This window comes from Aotus nancymaae, unplaced genomic scaffold (genome assembly GCF_030222135.1).
Source record: "Aotus nancymaae isolate 86718 unplaced genomic scaffold, 86718_ANA_hifiasm-v0.15.2.pri h1tg000067l, whole genome shotgun sequence".
Lineage (NCBI taxonomy): Eukaryota > Metazoa > Chordata > Mammalia > Primates > Aotidae > Aotus > Aotus nancymaae.
In genome coordinates, this window is record NW_026988482.1 from 36,662,283 (window position 1) to 36,688,026 (window position 25,744).

Consider the following 25,744-nt stretch of genomic DNA (forward strand, 5'->3'; position numbering starts at 1 on the left):
TTTAAGGACACAAGCAGTAATCCAGTTAAAAAAACAAAAGACATGCACAAAACATTAAAGAAAGTACATGACAAAACACTGGTAGCTTAGAGGAGTAATAATAGTAATAACGATTAGAGTAAGAATAATGTCTATCACGTATGCGATGTTTACTGTGTACTGAGCTCTTTCTGGTCCCCTTTCATGCATTGCCTTATTTATAATCTTCACTACTATAGCCTGGGAAGGTTTCATAACTTGCCTAAGCTCACACAGCTCACAGATAGCGGAGTTGGGATTTGAACCTGAGCAGGCTGAAAATCTGCTCTCCTCAGCAAACCTTGAAGGAATGCAGAAGTGCTGGGGGTGCTGATGAGGGCAGTGGGTCTCAGTTTTCAGCACTGAAGGGTGTTCCCTGCTGTTCAGGAATACTATTCCAGATTCCCTGAAGAAAGAATCCCATGTGAGTCTCTGTATTCTTTAAGTGTTTTTGACCTTGGGTCTGTTACTTCACCCTGGTCTTCTATTTACCCAGCCCTAAAGTTAAAGAATTGGACTAAATCGATGGTTTTCAAAGTGTCCCTGGGTCCCCTGCTTAGCTTCAGCCACTGGACTGACTTAGCTATTTGAGTTGCCAGGCTCTTGGGTAAGATTTTATTTGAAGAGACCATTCTTTGGCCCTCAAAGGCACTGAAATAAGCCACTGAACAAAGCCCCTTCCAGATCACAGAGTCCTAAGATTTGGTGGCAGCGATCATGGTGGAATGAATTAGCAGTGAAGCCAGGTCCTCTGCCTCCGTCCCTTGTACCTGGTCTACCCACCTTGCCACAGATCTGACTGCGTATGCTAATCAGTGAAAGCCAGAACTTGCCTCTGAAGCCCTGATGTTGGTCAAGAACAGGGAGGTCCTTCTGAGTTTGCAGCAGGGGTCACACGCAGTTTCCATGATGTCTGCTCAATCCGTGAGCCCATCTGAGAACTTACATGAGATCCCTGACCCTGCCCAATCAGCGTTCCCCTTTGAAATGTAATCTCCTGCGGGTGGGGCAGGTGCTTTTGCTTTATCATTTTATGCTCTTTAAAGCCGCGGCCTCTTCCTAGAGTATGTGGAGATGAGGGCTTGCTTGCTGGGGTTTTGCTGGGGTTGTCTTGTTACTTCCTGTCAGCATACAGCATGCTTAACTGCAACTTTAATAGTGGATTGGGCCCCGAGAGGAAAACTCTTCTGATTCAAAAGCCATTTGGCCTGGAAGCCTTGATCCTAAGGCAGGTTGATGTGCTGTGGTGTAACCCCAAGTTCACCTACAACATGGGGGAGACATGAAGGTAGCAGTTTTGCCGTCGGTGGTGCGAAGCCCCCCCGGATCGCCTGGGGCTTTGTGTTGACTATTTGCACAGCCCAGGAAGCTCAGAGGCAGCAAGCAAAGGCCAAAATATTTTCTTCTCCCAGCCAAACCAGTCCCCGCCAAGCATGCTTGCAGAGATATCCCCTGTCATTAGGCTGCTGGTAACCAGGTTTAAATGAAAGCCCAGACTTGCCAGTGGGCGGAGGGGCAATTCCGTTATTTCTAGCCTTTTGTACAACAGAAATCGTTTTTGTAATTTTGATTATGGAACCCTATGATTTGAAGACTTTTGCGTTTATTGGTTAATACTAAATTTTTCTTTTAGAAAAAGATGAATTGCACACCTCTCTGCCAATCAGCCAAGGTTTCTGAGCCTCACGAGTAACTGTTACTTCACTGTTCACTAGTGACCTTGAGCTTGGTTGTTTAACCTCTCTGTGCCTTGATTTCCACGCCTATAAAATGAATATTAGAAAGCACATACTTCACTGAGCTGTGAACTAAGAGAGCATAGTGATGCGAAGAATAAAAGCCTGGATTCTAAACCGAGCTACCTGTTTTTATATCCCAGCTCTGTAAACTGGGGATAATAATAGGACTAACTTCATGGACTTATTTTAAGCATTAAATAAATTAATCTTTTAAAGCTCTTAGAACAGGGCCTGGCGCATACAGTAAGTTCTGTTTAAGTGTTTGCAACATGTAAATACTCAGAATAGTGCCTGGCATATAGGTAAAGCTAAATCAACGTTAAGTCTTCTTCAACTAATCTTTTCCAAAAGAAAATTGCAATTTCAACTATAATATAGTTGATTTCTGTTGGGGTTTTTGCATTATCCCCTAGTTACACAGACTTCTTGAGTCTGGGAATACACAGTTGCCCAAATGCCTGTACTAGTTGTTCTGCGTGAAAATGAGAAGAAGAAGGAGGAGGGAGGAGGCTTAGGAACTGCATTCCTGTAGGCACATGTGTGTCTATGAAGTCACCTGGAACCCTGTCCCGGGGCTCATGGTGGAAGCCATGAAGAGCTAAGGCACCCCATGAGCAGGACTTCAGTAGTCTTGTTACATCTCTAACAGCGAAGAGGAGAGAATCCCAGATACACATTCAAGTCTAGATCTCTGGAGATACATGGAGAGACTACAACCTTCTCTGACTCATGAAAGAAGCTAGATAGTCTACTGGGCCTGCTTGGGAGAATTATCAGACAGTTCCCTCATCTTCTCTGCGGCACTATTCCTTTCTGTTCCAGGGTCTTGGTTCATGCTGTTTCTACTGCTTACAATGTTTTTCTTCACCTTTTTTGCCCCCACCCTTCCATTTTCACCTGGCTAACCTCAGTGCTGTCTTTAGCTGAGTCAGAACTGTGTGTAGTCTCTGGTGTCGAGACACGTGGATTCACATCCTGGCTTTGCTTCTTAGGAGCTGTGTGACCTTGAGTAGACACTAACCCATTCCATGCCTTGATTTCCTTATAGATGAATCACGTTATCATTGTTGGGTCTGAACTTAAATGTCATTCCTTCTCTTTAAGGGAAGACACCTCCATTTTTGTAAAAAGAATGCTGGTTCCTGGGGCCATGCTTTTTCAGGTTATAGTTGCCCCTTGGTTGGGCTTCACATTGATTTGGAGAGGACTTGAGTGAAACCATAATGAAATCTAGCCAGCTTTGGAATTGCATGTTACTGGTGACTTACAGTTTTCTTTTCATAATGATTCTCTCATTGTGTCCCAAAATTCATTCCACTGATTATCTGTTCATAGACCTTAGAGAAGGGTTCTATGATGAAACAAGGTTGGGAAGGGGTGGGTTAAAGAACGTCAGGCTCACTTCTTTTCTGCAAGACTTCTCAGAGATTTTGCTATCCTAGAGTATTTTGTCTATTTCCTGGGGGAAGGGGGAGGGACTGTAATGTGCCCCAACCGTGTTCATGGTAGAACCTGCTTTTTATTGATATATACTGTGGTACTGGTGTCCTCAGAGCACACCCTGGGAAATGCTGCTTTGTTTACTGAGGCTCTCCCACCACCAAATGCTAGTGCTTCTCAGGATATAAACAAACATAAGGCTTGTGATGTGGCACCAGCATGCCGAGGGTGTTGACTGTGTCTGCGGCGCGGAATGGCATGACTTATCATTGTGCTTTTCTTTTCCTTTTCTCCCCAAACAGAGAAGGAGACCTTTCTGGATCCTTTCGTCCTCCGGGACCTCCTGCCTGCATCCCTGGGCAGCTATTATCGGTACACAGGTTCTTTGACCACCCCGCCGTGTAGCGAAATAGTGGAGTGGATAGTCTTCCGGAGACCCGTCCCCATCTCTTACCATCAGGTAGCTATTTTGCCTCAAGTGGGGCCTCTGTGTTTCCTTGTTTTGTCTTGACATAATGATCCAGCATGACTAGAATATACCAGTAAGGAATTTGTTCTAGATCCTACGCATGTCATTGATTCCTGCAGTCTTTCCAACAAACATGTTTTTGAACCTAAGAACTGTGAACTATAGAACATGATTTCTTAGCTGCAAATGAAATTAAGTCACTAAGGAGAATTGCAGGCATGAAATCTGAGTGTTGTTTAAGTATTCAATCTTGAGGAGGCGATAATAGCTATCCTTGATGATGATGACCTTTTGTGCCAGAAACTCTTCTAGGCTCTTTATAGATGTTGACCCATTTCATCTTCATGAATGATACTCTCATGAGTTAGATGCTATTTGTACCCCCATGTTACGGTCTTATGAGGTAGGTGCTGTTCATACCCCTATTTTATAGAGGAGATCAAGCCACACAGAAGGTAACTTGCCCATGGTCATAAAACTGATAGCCATGCCATGATCTGATTCCAAAGATCATGCTCTGACCACTAAGCCTACCCACAGTTCAGAAAAGAAAGAGATTTGTGGACACAGAGGAAGGAAATAATACACGTTATTGATTGAGTCCTTTCTGTGTGCTACGCACTTTACTCAGCACTTTCCATATATCAACTTAATCAGTGGCAATGCAACATTGAGAGATGGGTATTCACATAGAACATCGTGGGATGGAGAGATTGGGTAACATACCCAAAGATTCATGGTTAATGAATGATGCAGCCAAAAACTAAGCCTGGGTTTGCCTGATTCCAAAACCCATGTTCCCGACCACTAAACTGTACTGCTTCCTTGTGAGTGTGGCCTGAGCACATTTCATGGGACGTCTTGATTTAGGCTGAGCAGTTAACTGTGGGTAGGAACTGGTGAATTGGAGATGGGATTGAGGCAGTGTCACAGAAAGGAGAACCATCTGGGGAATGCGAGGTCTTTAAATCACCTCGTGAGGTTTGAATGGATTCTTGGGGATGATTCTTAGAAGGGATGTGTTAGTTGAACAAAATTCAGCATGGATTGAATTACAAAAAGAGTAAAATTCCTTTTGCATTATTCCAGAAAATAGAGCCAGAAACAATAGGTAGCATTTATAAGACAGTGGATTTGAATCATTAATCAGGACTGTCCAAATTGGAAGGTACTTACGATGTCATTCATAGAAATGACCACTTCTCCCAGTCTGATTGTTCTGGTACCAGTTGAGCTTCTGGGTCTTATGTCAAGTATTCCAGTAGGTAGGTCTGAATAGACGTTAGCCAACCAACTACTTTGCTGGCTTTGGGTCACATGTCTATCTCTGAGTGAGTCATCAGAGATGCCGGATAGCATCCTGCAACATCCAGTGTTACCTCTCAGTGGGTAAATGGGGCAGGTTCCCTAGAAGAAGTAGCGGCAGTAGAGACACTACCCCTCTAACCAAGTTAGGTCATGTAAGGCCAAGCTGAACAATTTTATTTGGCCTCACTGCTGTTTTGGCAATCATTTTACTTTGAGGTTTTTTTTTTCCTTTTAATCTGACCCTGACAATAAAGAAAGGACTGGTGATTTGGTTTCAGAACAGGATCTGCCAGCCTTAGGGAGATAATGAAATAAGAAATGAGTTTTCTTCCTAACAGTGATGCCAACATTGTTTCATTTAAAAAAAAATAAAATAAAACTACAACGCAAATATTTATATATGCAGGGTTGGGGAAAGGGATTTTTTTTCAAGATCTTTTTTTGTTAATTAATAAATACTTTTGTCTTGAAAGATTGAAAGGTTTGTGGCTGGGCTCAGTGGCTCAGGCCTGTAATCCCAGCACTTTGTTAGGATGAAGTGGGAAGAACCGTTGAGCCCAGAAGTTCGAGACCAGCTTGGGCAACATGGCAAGACCCCCATCTCTACAAAAAAAAATTTTTTTTAATTATCAAGGCATGGTGGCACGTATCTGGTGGTCTCAGCTACATGAGAGGCTGAGAGGGAAGGATCACTTAAGTCTAGGAGGTCAAAGCTGCAGTGAACTGTGATCACGCCACTGCATTTCAATGTGGATGACAGAATGAGACTCTGTCTCAAAAAAAAAAAAAAAAAAGAGAAAGAGAAAAAAAACGGTTTGAGATAATGAAGTTAAGAAATACTGATTTGGCTACTTTTTATGTAGAATGCCATGTAAGGAGAGGCAGAGAGTTGAAGTTGATTAGCTGGAGAGAAATAAGGACCATTAACATATGCTGGGTTTCATTATAGCTCCAGATTTGAAGCAAAAAACAGAGTTTGGGGCTTGGATGTTTTGCCAAGTGTTTGCCTTTTAGAAGCATTTTGAGCACCATTTTTGTAACTGGGTTTCTGAGAAAGTGTTTTTTTTTAATATCTATTCACTATTCCCCTCTCTGCCACCCATACGCTCAAAGAGAAGAAATAATGGAAGATGTTTATTTGCCCTCCAATATATAACTTCTCTGTAGGTATTGTGTTTCGGGGAAATAGAAAAGAAATTAATCATATTTGCTTTCCAGGTTCTTTGCTACAAACCATTTTAAGATAATACTTTACTTTTATCAGACACTGCTTCATGTGTCCCTCTCTGTCTCCCAAGGGAGGAAAACAGCTCATATTCATGTGGCCAAACTGGATCCTTGCTGGCTGACTTTGTGGAGGTCACAGCTGTGTCAGCCCTTGGAAAGGAAAGCATTCACCATCCAAGTATTATCGCTTCAGACCTTCCCATCCTGACTCTGCCAACATTCTTTCAGAAGTTAGCACAGAATGTTCATTTCAGAAAGGCGAACAGCCAGTTCGGAAAAGCCAAGTAGTCAGGAATTCCATGTCTGCCTCTGACAGAGAAAAACATTCCTAGTCCTTCATTCCTCTACTTCTGTATTATTCTCTCTTTTCTTCCCTCTCATCCAACATGGGTGCCTGCACTCAATGAAAATTCGAGCATGTTCACCATAAAATGTAATGATTAGCACAAAGTGTTGACTTGTCTGATGTGGATTTCTTTGAAGCCTTTCAGAGTACATATGGACAACCACTAATCTTGCCTCTCTTGTTCCCTTTTGTGAGTTTAGCTGGACATTCAGATCAGCCCTACCAGCCAGTGCACTTGTACCTCTAGCTTGTGTGATAATCTAGATTAAAATACAGCATTGCTAATGGAACCCCACATTGGCTTGTGATTCCCCACGTAGTCAGCATGGCTTAAATGGCCCCTCTAAACATCTTCTGAAAATCTCAAGCCAAAATCCTGCCTTGACCATGTCACCCAAACAAAATAGCAGCACTCCCGGCCCTTGTGTGGGATGTCAGAGGAGCAGAAAACATGGAGATGGTTGCCTGCAGCGTGTTCATGATCAGTCATAGAAGACAACTATTTTTCAGTCCAGTGAACTAGGATTTGTTTTATTCTAGAATAGTGCTTCTCAGATGATGTTCTTTGCCAATAGGCAACTAACCTAACCCTTCCTTTCCAGGACTGTTAGCATCTTGAAGGTTAAAATAAGGCACTACTTACGATCTTCCCAGCATGAATTTTACTTAAGTGCTTGTAGGGGGTGCTATCAAAAGGCAATAAATAAGTCTGACTGCATCTACTTTGTTTACCTTTAGATGTTTGATTTTTTTTTTTTTTCTGACAGTAAGCTGGAGTGGACAGAAACGGTTTAGTTGCATGACTCTTTTTAACCAAAGGTATCTGTCAGGAAGAGTAGAGCAGCTCTTTGAAGTTAAGCCCATGTGCTTTGAAGGCAAACTGCCTGGGTTTCACTTATGGCTTCATTCTTTGGTCAAATGACTCAAGTACTGTTTGGTGCCTCGGTTTTCTCATCTGTAACATGATGATGATAATACCCACCTCATGGAGTCACAGTAAAGATTAAATGATGGAATATGCGTAAAATGCTTAGACTACTGCCTGGCGTCACAGGAAGTGCTTGGGAGATACCAGGCGTGGTTCTTGTTTGTTGTTGCAGGTATTAAATGATCACCAGGTCTCTAAAGCAGGACTCTCTGGTTGAAGTAAAATAAGCCTCATCATTTAAAACGTTCTAGTAATCACGTTAATAAATATGAAGAGAAACTAGTGAAATTCATTTTAATACTATAGTTTATTGAATCCAGCGTATCCAAAATATTATCACTGCAAATGTAGTGCTAGCTATATTTCTAATGGAACAGCCATATGTGGCTACTGGCTATCGCAGCTGTAAGGTTTATCTCAAGGCCATGACAACTGGTGAGTCACTTAATTCAGAACGTTTCTCTTTCAACACATGACGTGCAGTGCATGTGAATAAAGAAGGTTTTTAAATGGTGGGGTGCAGATGCCATCATTAATCCAAAAGAGAAAGCTTTCTTTGTTAATTATGGTTAAGTCCTTTTCTTTCTATAAAGCCCTTTCTATAATCACCTTCATGCAGAATGGACTATAACCACAGGAGGGACATGGCCCTGCATTTAGCTAGCTGTCCTTAGATTTTATATTTGCAGCTGTGGTTCAGTAAGTAAAATTTTGGATGCTCCAGCCTACTGGGAACTTAATATTCCATTATCATTGTCTTGCTTAATAATGAGGCAACAAACAGGACCTGTCCTGTCATCCCTCATTTGTATGGTGACGCTAAAATGATCTCCATGATCTTAGGTGAGATTTTCCAGTTCCTAGTTTGTATCCTTGGGTTTCTTACAGTGCTAATAATGGACTCTGGTTTTGTTTAATTGCCATTGTATGCCCATCTCTTACAGTATTGTGCATACCAGCCTTTTAATGGCTCATACTTATATTACTTTTGGTTTTCCCTCATTTCTCCCTTTCATCCACAATGGTGCCCTGCCCAAATCTTGTGGACAGGAGCTCTTGCTATACATGAATGGCATGAATAGATTTCGACTTGCCTTTGATTCGAACTGACAGATTAAAAACTAATTATTCTCTATAATACTTTTATAATAAAAACTAAGTTGAAATGATTTATATACACTTCCAGCCAACACATTTGCGATTCAAGGTTAAAATTGTTCTTGAAACGGCACCAGTTAAACTGCAATTACAAATCCCCAAGCAGGGATAAAGGAAAGAAATGTTTTACACATTCACTTCAAAAGTTTAAGAGTCAATTTAATATCATAGAAATAAAAACTTTCATTTATTTTTACTAAATGATAAAGACTTCATTAGTTGTATTAAAGTCAAGATAAATCCAAGTGTGTTTATTACCCTGCCGTGGCAAAGGATCAGGCGAAGAAAAGTAAGGGCTTCGGGAGGTGGACAGCATTTTCTCCTTGGGCCTGCTATCTTGTTCATGCCTCTCAGTTCTTGCTGTGTTGGCCATTGGCAGTTCCTATTTAGAGTGCCGAAGAGTGCAGATAGATAGATTTATGTTGCTGATGCAGGATGCCCTGTGTGGAATGGCCTTGGGGTTAGCTAAAGCGAATTGTTTCAAGACTTCTACTGTCACCGCATCCATTTCTCCATGCGGTGTGACTGTTTCAGTGAATAATGCTAAGGCCTCTTATGCCTGTGGCATGAAGTAGCTGAAAGCGTACAAAATAAGAGTCGCTCAGACCTGCTGTTCTAAGCCTCACTTCACCTCTTGGTTCCTGTGCCTGCTTTAGTTCATGTTCACATTGCTATAAAGAACTACCTGAGACTGGGTAATTTATTAGAAAAGAGGTTTAATTGGCTGTACAGGAAGCATGACTAGGAAAGCCTCAGGAAACTTACAATCATGGCAAAGGGGAACCAGGCATGCCTTACACGGCTAGAGAAGGAAGAAGAAAGAGAAAGGGGAGGTGCTACACATTAAACAGCCAGATCTCATGAGAACTCACTCACTGTCACGGGAACAGCAAGGGGGAAATCCACCCCCATGATCCAGTCACCTCCCACCAGGCCCCTCCTCCAGCATTGAGGATTATAATTCCACATGAGATTTGGGTGGACGCAGATCCAAACCATATCAGTGATCTTGAGCACGTGACTCAATGTCTAACCCCAGTTTTCTTACTAGTCAATAACACTAAGATTAACACCGCTATTCATCATAATACCACCAGCCTCATGGGATTTCTGCAAATTAAGTGAAAGCACATACCACTCTCAGCACAATGCTTGCATGTAATAAGCACTCGGTAAATATTAGCTGCTAGTGTTCATGATATAATAAGAGTGTTCTTGTAATGCTACTTAAATGTTATTACTTTAAGCTAAAGAAGTTAGAAACCAAAATAATGTCTGTAAAGTACTTAAAGAAGTACCTGGCACAGAATAGGTTGGATAAATATAAGGGGGATAAGGAGGGGAAAGTTGCTAACAGCATTTTACAGTTGTTGTAAGCTTAGAGTACAATTGTAGTTACCACATTCCTCATAAAATAATAATGGCAGTAGTGATAGTACTTACCGAGCAGCTGCTGTGTGCCAGGAATTATTCCAAATACTCTATATGTAACAACACATTGAATAGTACAAAAAACACAGGAAGTAGGTAATGCAGTTACCTCCATTGTACAAGTAAAGACACTGAGGTACAGAAAGATTAAATAATTTGGCCAGGGTCACACATTTAGCAAGTCGGGTTTAAAAACAGGATTTTGAACCCAGGTAGCAGGGGTAAGGGTTTTGAATTTGTAAAATTAGGCACAGTCCAGATCATAAGGGCCCCATCATTGAGGCTGGGAGGCTGTTGAAAAGTATTGAACAGAGGCGTGACATGATCTGATACATATTTAACAGCTAAACAGGAATGACTGTTTAGCTGTTAACCAGACCTAGAAAAGTAGAACAGATTAAGCACCAAACATATGAACTGATCAAAGGCCCAGAAAGACACAACTTGGTCTGCATGGTTTGTTCTGCGGCTCCAGCATTACTTCCATGTCACACAACTCTAGGGGACACTTTCTCATGGTGGTCTTATAGCACCTTTTGGAATCAAATGAAGTGGAGGTCCAAGGCAAGGGTTGGGGTCTAGGGACAGACTGAAGTTGCTGTATAATGATGTATCAGTAGATTTCATCACTGCTGGCCTGCCGAAGTGAGAAATGTAGACTCCTCTCACCAATCCAAGGCTCATGGAGTTTTTTAACTCACTGGCCAGGCATGCCACTTACCATAGAGACAGGCCACTGGTGATTTTCATTTAACTTAGAAAGATGACAGGGTTTTAGTGAATGCCACCAACACACAGAAGGACATTTGATGAGTGTGCTAAGCTTGTCCTCCTTTCCCTGTTTTGTGTGACTGTCAAGCGCAGCCGTGATCCGGTTGACAATATAATATCATTCAGGTCATCAGTTCACTCTCAGAACCATCACATCCTTTCTTCAAAATCTTGGGGCAAGTTGAGTTAATAACAAGGAAGCTGCCATGCTTTTAAGCCATAGCATGTCATTAAGCTGTAAGAGCAATTTAAGTGAAAGCATTTTTGTGTTAAATTCAGAACCTGCCTCTTTTTTACAGTTATGTGACTTTTTCTTTCCTGAGGCTTCAGAAATAAACTTTTTAGGAGAATTTAATGCTGGCGGTGAAAGAAGCAAGCATTCTAGAGAATAAACAAACTTCAGAGTCGTACTGCCGAGACAGTTTTCCAGGCCATTCTTTTCTGGCATCTCAGAGTTTAAACTATTTCGGGACAGATGGCTGTCTCTTCCAGAAAATTTCCGGTCTAATTCACAATGTATGGCAGCCCAATCCGTTTCTTTAAAAAATCATCCTGAAAGTTAAGGAATGCTTCCTGTCTATTCAACTCACATCTCTACGGCTTTAATTTAAGCCAAATTCCTTTGTTTGGTCTTCTCTGGACATGGAGAAGAGCTAGTCAGCATCTTCCACATATGAGGGGCTTTAATCAAATTACTCCTTACCTGCCTTTTCTTCAGGCTAAACAATTCCACATCCTTTAACCTTTCCTCACAGAATTTATTTTCCATCTTTTTAATCATTTTGATTGGTCTTTTTCTGGGCTGTCTCCAGAGGGTCTTTGTTAATACTTCTCTTATAATTTTAAGAAGCTATTTTCGCCGAGGCGGGTGGATCACGAGGTCAAGAGATCGAGACCATCCTGGTCAACATGGTGAAACCCCGTCTCTACTAAAAATACAAAAAATTAGCTGGGCATGGTGGCGCGTGCCTGTAATCCCTGCTACTCAGGAGGCTGAGGCAGGAGAATTGCTTGAACCCAGGAGGCGGAGGTTGCGGTGAGCCGAGATCGCGCCATTGCACTCCAGACTGGGTAACAAGAGCGAGACTCCGTCTCAAAAAAAAAAAAAAAAAAGAAGCTATTTTCTCTGAGAAAATCAGAAATCTGCTCTCCCATTTGATGTACTGAGTTCTGACTTTGGTAGTTCTATCAAGTGAGTTCATGTCAGCACGTGGAGGTATTTTTCAACATCTGTAGTTGTCTTCATTTGAGTGGCTTACAGTTGGACAAAGTAATCCGGCCAATTTTCCTACTTTTTCTGTTATGACTTGCTTTTCCCTCTTTGCTGTACATAAAGAAGGTACAACAGAAAGAACGGAAAGGCAGGCAGATTCAGCCTAAAGACCCTATGAGTTAAGGGAAGTAAAGCAACTCGGAGAGTTGAAGTAACACGAGAAACAGGCTGCTTTGGCTTTTAGGCTGCTTGCAAATCTATCCTGGTTCTGTGTAAAAGGCAGAAAAAGTTCCATGGTTTATTATCATTTTACATAAGCCATGGAATTGGAGGGGAGGTGGAATGATACATGAATCCGTATACTTAAATGATTTTGCATGGCTAACATCACCTCGATTCATCGCCTTCTCATGCAGAGAGAGGGCACGCTGTTTAGAAGCAGGTCTTTTTCTGTGTCATTCTCTGAGGCTGTTTGGGAAACAGTGGAGGTTAGTTCCAGGCTTCAGGATGACCACCTAGAATTTGCAGAAACCCAGATAGTGATTTTCCTTTTTTATTTAGGTGTTAACTGCCTTCTGGTTCCCCAAAGTTTAGACAGTCACTCAATGCATAGAAAGCATCTTTCTAGCACCATTCCACCATTTCTCCTGCAGAAAGCATTCTTACTTGGCACCAGAGGATCCAGATGGGCCAGAAACAGTTCATTCAGCTTTTCTCTTCATTCTATTTTCTTCTCCTATTAGTATTTTCGGTGGCTGCATATTTCAAATTACAGTTCATTTTTTTTTTTTTTTTGGTGACAAGAATAGCTTTGTGGCCCATTGAGAACAAGTCTCTGTCACTCAGTTGCTGTTCCACTCCTCATATGTAATAGAATTACCTTTTTTATTTTTAAAAAAATGTTATTATTGTTTTTATGAGACAGAGTGTCATTCTATCTCCTAGGCTGGAGTGCAGTGGCGCAATCTCTGCTCACTGCAGCCTCCACCTCCTAAGTTCAAGCAATTCTTATGCCTCAGCCTCCCAAGTAGCTGGAATTACAGGTGTGCATCATCATGCCTAGATAATTTTTGTATTTTTGGTAGAGACAGGGTTTTACCATGTTGGCCAGGCTGGTGTCGAACTCCTGACCTCAAGTTATCTGCCCACCTTGGCCGCCCAAAGGGCTGGGATTTCAGGAATGAGCTACCAGTCCTGGCCAGAATTACCTTTCTTAATGATCACAATGTTGAGGGCCACAAAAAAAAAATCCCTTTTTTGTTTTATTCTGTTTTTGAGACAGGGTCTCACTCTGTCACCCAGGCTGAAGTGCAGTGGTGCAATCATAGCTCACTGCAGCCTGTAACTCCCAGCCTCAAGCAACAGTCTCATCTCAGCCTCCCAAGAAGCTGTGAATACAGACATACACCATCACGCCCAGCTAATTTTTATATTTTTTGTAGAGTCAGGGTCTCACTGTGTTGTCTGGGCTTGTCTCGAACTCCTGGGTTCAAGCAATCTTCCGCCTCAGCCTCCCAAAGTGTTGTGATTATATGTGTGAGTCACCACACCTGGCCCAAGAATCCCTTTTGATAATACAAATATGATTTGGACACCCTGATTTTTTTCCTTTACTTTCCGTAAAAGTTAGATCAGCAGTCTTGTATGAGATGTTTCTTAATAATATTAACAGTAATGATAGTAGCTAACCTTAATTGAGGACTGTGTACTAAGCAATTGACATAAATTTTAATACTCATGTTTTGCAGTTGTGGAAACTTGAGTTACAGAAAACTTGAATCGTTTGTCTCTGATTCCCCGTCCGGTAAATGTTGAACTTAGGCAGTTTGACTTGTGAGACACACATGTAGCGACGTGGTGACTTTGCCAAACTTGATCGCTAATATGTCAGAAGATGCCAAGAATTAAATCCCTAATATTTATGAAGCTCTTATGATATGCTAGGAACTGCTCTAAGCACTGTGCTTGGATTAAATATTTTGTCAGCACTTAATGTTGATACAAATCCTTTTGGGTAAATAGTGTTATGATTATCACCATTTTATTGAGGAAAAATGGTGGCTCAGGGGTAAGTAGGGTGTTCAGATCACAGAGTGGGTAGGCAAGGGAGCTAGAATTCATACCCAGGTAGTCTTGCTCTGGGATGTACCAGTATCACCCTGACCCCGTGTTTCTTCCTAGAATGCTAAAGGCCTTTCCAGCAGGGCACTGAAGAAAGACTGGGACTCTCACGGGAGACACAAACTCAGAGCGCGGTGCAGCCCTCAAATGAACTGTTTTCCTGGTTAGTTGGCAGGACAGAAACCATAGCCAGATGAGCCTGTTGGCAGTGTTTCCAGCAGGCAGCCTCGGGTCCTGCTGGGTTTAGCAGCCCCAGCATCGGGCAATTTCTACCATGTCCTGCTCTTATCACCCCCACCCGCTTTGGACCAAATAGCTTTTCTAATTGATGTGTTTTTTTTTTCCCTCCCCTCTCTCGTTCTCTGTTCAGCTTGAGGCTTTTTATTCCATCTTCACCACGGAGCAGCAAGACCATGTCAAGTCGGTGGAGTATCTGAGAAATAACTTTCGACCTCAGCAGGGTCTGCATGACAGGGTGGTGTCCAAGTCCGCCGTCCGTGATGCCTGGAACCACGACATGACAGACTTCTTGGAAAACCCACTGGGGACAGAAGCCTCTAAAGGTATATGAGGAAGATTCCTTATCATAAATTACTTTAAATTAAAAGAAATTCAAAGCCAACTAGGAATTGGAACTTGGTGTTAAATGTATACGCTTCTCTGCTAAAGGGAACTTGTCTGCCTGAAAAATAGTAGCATTTGTGGGAATAATTTCTGTTAAACAGATATGATAGAAATTGTCCTTTTGGCCAATAATAGGTCATTTTGTCTGCTTCTGCCTTGTAACTTCAAAACTTACTAGCAATGTCTAGAGAAAGCTTTCTGAAAAGTGTCTTACTTTTTACATGTTTCCCTGTTGATCAGGAGTTTACCTCTGAGCTCAGACATCATTGAAACCGGAGAGTTCCCTGACTCTCCCTTCCAAGGACCTGCAACAGGAGTGTGGCTCGGTCTGTTCAATCACCATTCCCTGCTCAAATACCTTATGGGAGGGGGAGCACAGAGATGGGCAGGCGCAGGAGCCAGGGCGAGTGCCTTGGGGCTCTGGCACTAGGGTTGTATGTCTGTGACTCCCGAAGCCCAGGTGGGCGTGTGTTACAGTGGGCTCTTTCAGCCTTGCTGTTGTCTGTGGACAGCTTAAGTGTTAACTAGCTCAATGACCTCTTGGTATCTAGGTCCTTGTCTGGCATCCAGGAAGAATCAGGTCGCACATGGACTTGAAGGATGAATGTAGGGGTTTTACTGAGTGGTGGAGGTGGCTCTCAGTAGGTTGTATGGGGAGTTGGAAGGGGTATAGAGTGGGAAGATGATGGAGTTTGCCCATTCAGTGGCCGATCTCCTCTCTGATTGTCCCTAGTCAAACTCCTCTTGATATTCAGATGCTGCTTCTCTTCTCCCTGCTATGCCGTTCTGCTGTTCTTCTGCTCTTCTGTTCATTCCCCTTGTCTGCTTCTGGAGCCTGGGGTCTGGGGTTTATATGGATGCAGGATAGCGGGGCATGGAGGGCCAAAAGGCAACTTTGGGGCACGAAAACAGGAATGTCTGTTTTCACTTAGGACCAAGGGTTTCCAGGCTTGAGGGTGGGGCCTTTGCCGGGGAACCACCCTCTTCTACCCAGTATATCCCTGTTTCTGTCCATATCACCAGGACCTTTGAATTGGTCCCAATATGCAGTATATTACAGTCTTACTACCATCCACCCCAGGCAAAAACTCCCACTCCAGCCTCATCCCCTACTGAAAATAACTTTTTTTTTTTAAACCTATTATTTAACAGTTTGGTTCTTGTATCTGATAAACATAAGTTTATCATTTTCAGGCATCTCAGTCTTTTCCATTTCTACTTTCTCATGTGAAATGAATACTAATTTCTCTCCCAGGAAACTAGAATGTCTGGTTCTACCCTCACCCTCCTCTCAGGCTCTGGGATTTGTCATAATTGTGATGCAGAGCTCCGGAAATGCTGAGGGGAGCAAGGCTTATCAAAGCCCTATTACTTGGAAGGGAGGAAGGAAAAAGAAGAAATTTTCTTTTGGTGTGAAAAGGGATGTTTCCCAACCCAGTGCTCTCCTTATTCAAAATTATGAGCTTGTGTAATAAAGGGAGAGCTTGTGTCAGTTATCAACACTGGAAGTAGGCTGGGCTATTGTTAGATACTTTATATGGGGAGGTTTTCTTTCAAGAATGTCCTCACCCCCAACAAAAGGGACCAGTTTATTGGCATATGGACTTTGTAGGAACAGGGGGAATGAGATTCTGTTCCACAAGTAACTGCAGTGACATGCACTTTGATTGATGACAAGAATGAACCCATTTTCTAGGCTCACGTTTCTGAAAAGGAGCTAAAAGAAGAGGAGAGGGAGTTTAAGAATGTGATCATTTCCTTCCTGTCTGTGTGATTTTGTTTGAGGTTAGTGAAGAGAAAAGAGTCAGGCCAGGTTCCCTTGAGAAATGCTTAAGATTCAAGTAATTTGGGGACAATAGTTTGTCAAGGGCATCATTCTCTGGGAACAATGGGAGAATTAAGAAGCTCCCAAACCTGTGAAATATCTTAGGTTGGGCTGCCATGGAAAACGTCACATGAGCTAATTTTTTTTTTTAACCTAAAAAATGTAAAGAAAATAACCCAACTCGAAAGCTTTCTCCCAAGAGAACTCGCCTGAGGAAAGCAGGTCTCCTGGGGATTTTGTGAGAGTTATATGTAGAGTTACGTGGATTGCGGGGTTGAGGAATTCATATCACAAGTGATAGCAAGATCTGGTAGCTCAGAATTGCTGAGATGGTGACAGATACAAAGCTCTTTCCTGAAAAATGGGCCAAGCATATGATATATCAGCTGTACAGTGAAAACGCATGGCCTTTATTATCCAAGAAAGCTAGGGAAGATAATGGTCTCCATTGTGTTACATTGTCAAAGTGGGCAAGATCTTCCACTGAACAGGCCTTCTCTGAATCTGACCACAACCACGGAACCATCCTTAAATCTGGCAAATTCATTCTTCATTCTACTAGGTTTGTTTCAATTATCATGGCGCTCATTGCTGACTCTTTAAGACATGGGAATATTAAAATGTTTTCTTCATCCCCCTTCCTAGTCACTCTTTGTTCCCGAGGGTAACCACTTGAAAAATGCACTTTGCCTGTTTAATAAGTTTCATAGAGATAGCATCATTCAGTATGTCCTGTTTAGTGTCTTGCTTCTTTTGCTCTGCAGAGATTTTAACCATCCTCTCTCTGCTGCCTGTAGTAGTTGGTTCTTTCGTGTTGCTAAATTCCGTGGCGTGATTATACCTGAATATATTTATCCATTTTAGTATACATGAATATGTAGAATATTTTCAAGTTTTAGAGATTATGAAAATTCTTGAACCTGCCATGAATACATGGGTATATCTCTATTGGGTATACACCCAGGAGTAAAATGGCTGCATCCGAGTAAACATATTTTCAGGTTTGGTTAGTGACTGCCAAATGGCTTCCCACAGTGATTGTATGTACCACTTTTTACTTCTGCCAGCAGTTTAGGAAATTTTCCTATTTTTACAGAATTTTTTAAAGGCTTAATTTACAGACCATAATATACAGCTATGGTAAAAGTATAATTTGATAATTTTTAGTAAATTTATACTTGTGCAGCCATCACTGCAGTCTGGTTTTAGAACATTTTCATCACCACAGAAAGTTCCTTCCTGCCCATTTGCAGTCAATTATTTCTCCTGCCCTCAACCCCAGGCAACCTCAGGTCTGGTTTTGTCTTTCACTTGGTGTTAATGATTTTAACATTTATCCATGTTTGGCATGTGTCACTAGGTCATTTTTTTTATTGCTGAATAGTGTCTCTATTTTTTTGAATAACAGCTTTATTGAGATTTAATTTACATACCGTGAAATTCATTCTTTTAAAGTGTACACATCAATGGTTTGTTTGTTTTGTTTTGTTTTGTTTTTGAGACAAAGTCTTGCTCTTGTCACCCAGGCTGCAGTGCAGTGGTACGATCTCAGCTCACTGCAGTCTCCGCCTCCCGGGTTCAAGCGATTCTCTTGCCTCAGCCTCCTGAGTAGCTGGGATTGGAGACACCCGCCACCACGCCCAGCTAATTTTTGTATTTTTAGTAGAGACGGGGTTTTGCCATGTTGGCCAGACTGGTCTCGAACCTCTGAGCTCATGATCTACCCAATTCGGTCTCCCAATTCGGTCTCCCAAAGTGCTGGGACTACAGGCTTGAGCCGCCGCACCCGGCCCCATCAGTGGTTTTTACTGTAGTCACAAAATCATGCAACCATCACTACCATCTATTTCTAGAACATTTTCATCACCAATCATTCCCTTCTTCTGCCAGGTCCCTCCTTCCCTCCCTCCAGAGCTAGGCCACCACTAATGTACTTTTTGTCTCTATGGATTTGTTATTCTGGACATTTTATATAAATGGATCATATAATATATGACTTTTGTCTCAGGCTTCTTTCACTTACATAATACTTTCAAGGTTCATCTGTATTGATTCAAGTTCATCAAATTTAATTCTATTTTATGGCCAAGTAATATAGTACATAATATGTGGAGGTGCCATATTTTGTTTATCCATTTATCAATTAATGGACATTGAGTTTTTCCACCTGTTGGCTGTTATGAATAATGCTTCTATGAATATCCATGTCCAAGTTTTTGTGTAAATGTTTGTTTTCAAGTCTTTTAGATGTGAACCTAGGAGTAGCATTGCTGCGTCATATGGTAACTTTCTGTTCACAGTTCTGAGGAACTACCTATTTTCCAAAGTGGTGGCACCAGTTTGCATTCACATCAACAGTGTGTAAGGGTTTCAGTTTCTCCATATCCTCACCAACAGCTGTTACTGTGCGTCTCTTTTATTTTCACCAACCTAGTGAATACGATGAGGTTGTTTCTCTTCATAGTTCTGATTTCCATGTCCCTAATGACTGATGATCTCCCTGTTTGTTTTTAAATGTACATGTCATGGAACCATAGCCCACATGACCGAATGTTCTTCCTTTTTTTCCCTAAGAAGACTCAGGTAATTCAGCAGCACTATAGGCCAAAAGATGCTGACACATCATCAGACAGCCTGGAGGGCTTAGATTATTGACCTTAGAGATGTAAGCAGGCAAGAGCCAAAGCAAGGAACAAGTCCTTTTCCTTCCTCTACTCTTCTGCAAAAAAAAGTTTTAAAAAGAGAAGGAGTGGTATCCTGTGATCTTCAGGAAATTCAAAAAGAGCAAAGCCTGCCTGGTTGGTATGCTCTATCTGATCATTACTGGAAGCTTTCAATGCCCAGGAAAGTGAGTTTGTTTTATGCATTTATCAGGCTGTTGTCAGAGAAGAGGGAAAAATAAATTAATTACAAAAGGCAGGAGTCATATAACTTTATTGGTTAAGGACCAGATAGTAAATGTTTTTGGCTTTGTGGGCCACATGGTCTCTGTTGCATCCTGGGTATTTGTGGGACATGGGTTCCAGGACCCCTAAGGATACTAATATCCTTGGATGCTCAAGTCCCTTAAATAAAAAGGTGTTTTATTTGCATATAACCTAAACACATCAGCCAGTATACTTTAAAACATTTCTAGAGTACTTATAATATTAATACAATGTAAATGCCATGTAAATAGTGGTTTTACTCTACTGGTTTTTATTTGTACTATTTTTTATTCTTATATTGCTGTTTTTTATTGGCTTTTCTTTTCCTTTCAAATATTTTTGATCTGTGGTTGGTTGAATCCATGCATGCAGAACCCATGGTTACAAGTGCCAGTTGTACTCAATTCTACCAGTATAGCAGGAAGGCAGCTGCAGATGATATGTAAATGAATGTAGAAAATGTCTTGCAGTAAAACTTCATTTACAAAAAAAGGTGGCAGTCTAGATTTGGCCTTGGGACTGTACTCTAGGGAATAGCTTAAACTAAGTTGGAGAAACCTAAACGGGGAAATCATGGGCTTGTTGTAAGAAAAATATTTTCTGTCTTCAAGGTGGTAGTGGCCATGACTTTGAATTTGTTGGATCTGTGTTTCCATTCCACTGAAAGACCCTAGGACCAACTAGAGATTTATTAACAGGGGGACTACCCACTTACCAATTCATTTTAACACCCAGACACCTTTCACATCAGAGGGGTAACCAGAGCCTCAACTGACCGAATATAGCTCCCTGCCTCCGCTGTTGCCCTGGCTGTGATTGTGAACTTGAGCAGCCAGTGGTGGGGGCCTGTGTTGATGCACCTGTATTTTGTCAGGATGATTGGACCTCCTGGAATAAAGAATATAGAATCCAGCCTTTCAGTGCCAAGCACAAGAGGCAAGGCCCCCATTAAGACAAGAAAGGAATAGGGGAAAAGTCATCTTAATATTTTATTGTTGCCGAAGAAAGACTTATATATGGATGTCATCCATAAAAAATATAAAGCTTTAGTTCCAGTAAATGGAAACAATATTTAGGCTTAGTGGATTGTTCAAGGGACATCCGATTTGCTACTCTGCCCTTTGTCGGTAAATAACTTGGATAGACTTTAGGATTTAATGGGCTGTCATTTCAGTTATTCTGCAACACATCCCGGGCACAGGGAAGAGCATTCGGTGATTAAGTGCTGAATACTCTCTATTGTGAAGACTTTTGGAACAGTGAACAGAGAAAAATAACTTTCCTTCCAACAACATGAAACATATGGTTTATTAATTTAACCAAACCTGTTCAAACCACAGTGGAATCAAAACTACTTGATCTGATAATTTGATTTGATGGCTTAATTAAAATGACACTGTATAATGTGATAAAAGCCAAGGAAATGGAGAGGACACCGGGCTGCCTGTGTACCCTCTGGGCTCCTAAGCCAATGTCATGTGGTTTTTTTTTTGGTGAATGTTTTTTTGCCTCTGCTGATGGAGGGATCTCTTTTTTAGCGATGTTTTGAATGCTAAACATTGCTTCCTGTTTTGGTTAAAAGCAGTTTTAAAGGACATATGCCACTGTGCAAGAATGACTGAGTAACTAGCATATTTAAAAATCGGTACATTGAGAAAGAGGGTCACATTTTCTATTCAAATTAGCAAACAAAGAAGTAAATCCATGATTGCTTTAAAAAGGAGTTTGACATTGAAATCATGGTTTTCTGCTATTTGGGGAGAAAATATTAATGTTGTTCTATTTTCATTTTAATCATTTCTACTCACCAGATTAATGAGCTTGAATTACTTATCTTATTTAAAGAAGCTCTGAGATGAACACTTAATGCCTTTTTAGGCAGCCGCCCTCCCAGAAACTTCCAAAAAGTTACCTTGTTACCGGCAGAAACTTTCAGCATAGGAAAGTGCTAAGAAAAACACATTTTTCATGCAACCCCCGGAAATGCGTTTTTAACCCCCTTCTTTCAAAAATAACTTTGATATGTCATTCTTTTTTAGCCTTTTGTGTTTAAGAAAGAAGACAAAAAAAAAAAGATCTGTTTCAAGACCCTTGGAACATTCTAGACTCTCAAACTTTTGAAGGTCCTGCTACATTGCTTTTAAATGCTCAGACATTTCATGATCACTGTAAGTTTATGTAAATATAAATAGTCAATGAATGAAAAGCAAATCCTAGCGGAGGATTAAGTTGCATTTGATTGGTTGATGTAATGTTGATATTATATAGACTTTTATTGTAACATTAAATATTTTGTTTCAATTGTTTTAGCTAGTAAATTTTTTTTCACGTGTCAGACAGTTTTGTATAGCTTTGAAAAGCTTATTGACTCTAGGAGTTGTACCTGTAATACTTGTGGTTAGAAAGGTTAGCAAGAGAGCCGGGTACTGTGGCACCTACCAGTAGTTCCAGCTTCTTGGGAGGTAGAGGCAAGAGGATCGCTTGCGCCCTGGAGTTTGAGGCCAGCCTGGGCAACATAGTGAACCTACATCTCTTAAGAATAAAAGAGAAAGTCTAGGAAGAGGTTTTTGTGTGCCAGATGCCCTGCTAGCATTTTCTATTCATGGATGTTTTATTTAATCCTCAAAACAACCTCTGCCAGGATTCGCTTTTCATTTATTGAATATTTATTGAGCATCTACTACAAACAAGTTCTAGGCACTAGAAATAAAGGTGAACAAAGGATGGTCCTTGATCATGGAGTTTACATTCTAGAAAGGAGAAATACACAAATCAGCTAATGATATACTTCAATGTTGTTCCAAAGGGAATCAAATCAAGTCCTGTGCTAAGAGCAGCGGAGTGAGGTGAGGTAATGGGGAGGAGCCCTTCTTGGGATAAGGCAGGTGAGGATGGGGAGCCAGCCTGCAGAGATCTGGAGAAGAAGGTCATTTGCAAGGGCCCTGAGGCATGGGATCCAGCCTAGAGTGAGGTAAACAAAGGGGAAGCAAGATCAGAGAAAAGTGGCCACAGAAGTAGGTAAGAGAAACTCTGGCAGAGACTTCTCTTGGGGAAGAGTTAAGCTTGTTAGGAGTTAAGATCTTACAGCAATGGGAAGCCTCTGGAGGGTTTTAAGCAGCACTCTGGAGTAATCAGAACAGTCTATAAACCCATCACTCTGGCTGCTGTGTGGAGAACGCTTGCAGAGGACTTGCATTGGCATCTACAGGACCTGCAGGAGACTGATAGAAATGGCACAGGTTCGATGAGGTTGATCATAGTAAAGATAGAAGTGATCAGTTAGGGATGGACTTTGGAGGAGGGCTTTGGGAATTTACTAACAGTTTGGATGGAGGGATGGATGGGGTGGGCAAGGAGAGAAATGGAGTTTTTATTGTTTCTCTTTAACAAGTGAAGGGTCTAACGTTCAGAGAGGGTAGGGAAATCATTCAAAGCCCCTCAGCCAGGAAGCGGTAGAGCTCAGATGCAAACCAAGATCCTCTTATGTCCAAATGCAGTATCGTTTCCATCGTCCGAGGGACCACCATCTTCCACAAGAATCCACAAGTGGTGGCCTCTGTGTTTTGGATGTCCTCAGATGACGAGTAACACAGTCTATTACTCCTTCCCTGAATGAAGGAGCTTTAAAACTAAACATACTTGTGGGAATCGGGTGCTCTTACCTTCCTAAAAGTAATCACTGGGCTCAGTCTTTATCTGCTTGGCTTTTATCTATTTTGTCAGGTTATCTTGGGTGCTCAGGACATAGGGTACTGAGGCCCTGGTCACAGGGTCAGTCCTGGGAGTCCTGCACCCACTTGATCTGCACCGTGGGACCATTTAGGCAGAAGATCTTGTGTGTCCTTGGATCAGGAGGGCCTAACACAGTACCTGGTACATAGTAGGTGCACAGTCAATGCTAAGTGAATGAATGAATAAATAATAAGACAGGATAAGGCAGTGTTAGAATACAGACTTGGGATTCATGCAAACCTAGACTCAAATCCTAGGAACCATTCACTCCTTTGTGACCTTGATCAAGTTACTATCTAAGCTTCTATTTCTTTGCCTCTAAAACAGAGATAATAAGGCAGAGCCCAGTGGCTGATGCCTGTAATCCCAACGCTTTGGGAGGCCAAGGCAGGGTGATCACTTGAGACTAGCAGTTCCTGCCCAGCTTGGGCAACAGTGAGACCCCATCTCTATCAAAAATAAATTATTTTTACATTAGCTGGGCAGGGAGGCACACACATGTAGTCCCTAGACTACTCAAGAGGCTGAGGCAGGAAGATCACTTGAGCCCAGGAGGTTGAGGCTGCAGTTAGCCATGATCATGCCCACTGCACTCCAGCCTGGGTGACACAGTAAAACCCTGTATCAAAAAATAATAATAACATAGAGATAATAATCACACAGTCTCTTCCTCAGCCAGTGGCCTTTTAAATGAGACTTATAGTGTGGGATCTTGGACATGGAAATTACTCTGCAAATAACTGTGTCTTCTTACCTGTCGGTCAGCAGTAGCTTCTTTGTATGCCCAAGATAACCTGTTATATGTGACATGATCATTGGAGAATGTATTTCAGCATAAGGGTGCCATGCCCTCTTCCTGTTAGAAGTGTGAAGCCGGGATGTTTGAACTTGTTGAAACCTTTCTAATGAAATGTATAATCCTTAAGGTCACCCACACATCACGTCCTGTCCTCCTCCTCAGCCTCATCTTGTGTTTTCCTTCCCTTGGCATCCTACACTTCAGTCCATCAGCCATTCTGCAGTCCCAGCAGGCTGTTCTCTCTACCTGGAAGGCCTTTGTGCCACCTATGAACCTAACTGACCCCTCCTCAACCTTCATAACTCAGCTCAAGAGTCCCTTCCCCCAGGAAGTTTCCTCACTGCCTTGACCCAGACACTTGTTTTTCAAGGTACCAGTACCTCTCCCTTATAGTACTTAGCACAGTTGGATTTTTACATCCAATTATGTGATATGTGATTTTTTCCCCTAGTAGCTACCTCTCCCACTACCCCATAAGCTCCATGAGGGGTGAGACTGTTTTCCTTTTCTCTATTTTTATTGGAGAGAGGGCGCTATGATCACTATTGACTCCTCAGTAAATATTAGATTGAGTGGGTGGGTGGGTGGATGGATGGATGGATGGATGGATGGATGAAAATGTGGATCCATGAATGGATAAGAGGAGGGATAGATGCATGGATCAAAAATGGATGGGAGGAAGAATGGATGGATGGATGGATGGGTGGATGGATGGATGGTTGGTCGGTCGGTTGGTTGGACAAACAGATGGATGGATGGTTGGATGGATGGATGGATGAAAATGTGGATCCATGAGTGGATAAGAGGAGGGATGGATGCATGGATCCAAAATGGATGGGAGGAAGAATAGATGAATGGATGGATGGGTGGATGGATGGATGGTTGGTCGGTCAGTTGGTTGGACAGACAGATGGACGGACAGATGGATGGATGGATGGATGGATGCACATGTGGATCCATGGATGGATGGGAGGATAGATGGCTGCGTGGATAAATGCATGGATCCATGGATGGATGGGAGGATGAAGGGAATGCATGGATGGATTATATGTACTAGGTGGCCAGGAATAAAAAATTCTTACCAAAAGAGTTGGCACAGTTGGGACATGTAGGATGTAGCCCAGGCTGAGTACTCCTACTGGGGAGCATTTCCAGGCATCTGAAGTGGGATTTCATGTCAGTGCTACTTCCTGAAATCAGAGAGGCTCCTGGGATTGGGGAAGCCACCTTTTACTCTGACCAAATGGATGAAAGCATACATTTCAACAAAACATGGAGCGAGGGCTTTTCTGTCTGCTTAAAGTGTCAGGATACTCCCGGGCAGAATTGGCCATTATGGCTTGGGAGTGATTGAGCTGATATTGGGAGCAGACTCCAGGGGCCATCTGTCGTTTCCACACTTTATAAATATTACCTAAGTACTTAATCCTCTCCATCTCCAGGCAGGTAGGCAAAGTTGGATCTTCAAGGCTGACTTAGCAACCCTCCTCTGGCTTCTGCTTTTCTTTGTGCACTAGAAAAATCTTCTCTGACGTTGAGTTTATTTGTGTCGGCACCATGGTGCTTGTGAACAACAATCTGAAAATTAATAAAGGTCAACAGCTTCCTTCCTTCCAGAGCAGCACACTTCGCCTTTCTCACTAACCAGCATTCACAGCCTATGAAACA

At 42.0% G+C, this 25,744-nt stretch overlaps 1 protein-coding gene across 2 annotated transcripts in view; it reads left to right on the forward strand.

The window, feature by feature from the left end:
* The window catches only part of PTPRG (protein tyrosine phosphatase receptor type G), a 765,140-nt gene that overhangs the window by 618,561 nt on the left and 120,835 nt on the right, over positions 1 to 25,744 (forward strand). For both annotated transcript variants that reach the window (XM_064367285.1, XM_064367284.1), the window contains exons 7-8: positions 3,500 to 3,657; positions 14,540 to 14,732. In XM_064367285.1, coding sequence (XP_064223355.1) covers positions 3,500 to 3,657; positions 14,540 to 14,732 — 351 coding nt within the window. The remainder of the gene's footprint in view (positions 1 to 3,499; positions 3,658 to 14,539; positions 14,733 to 25,744) is intronic.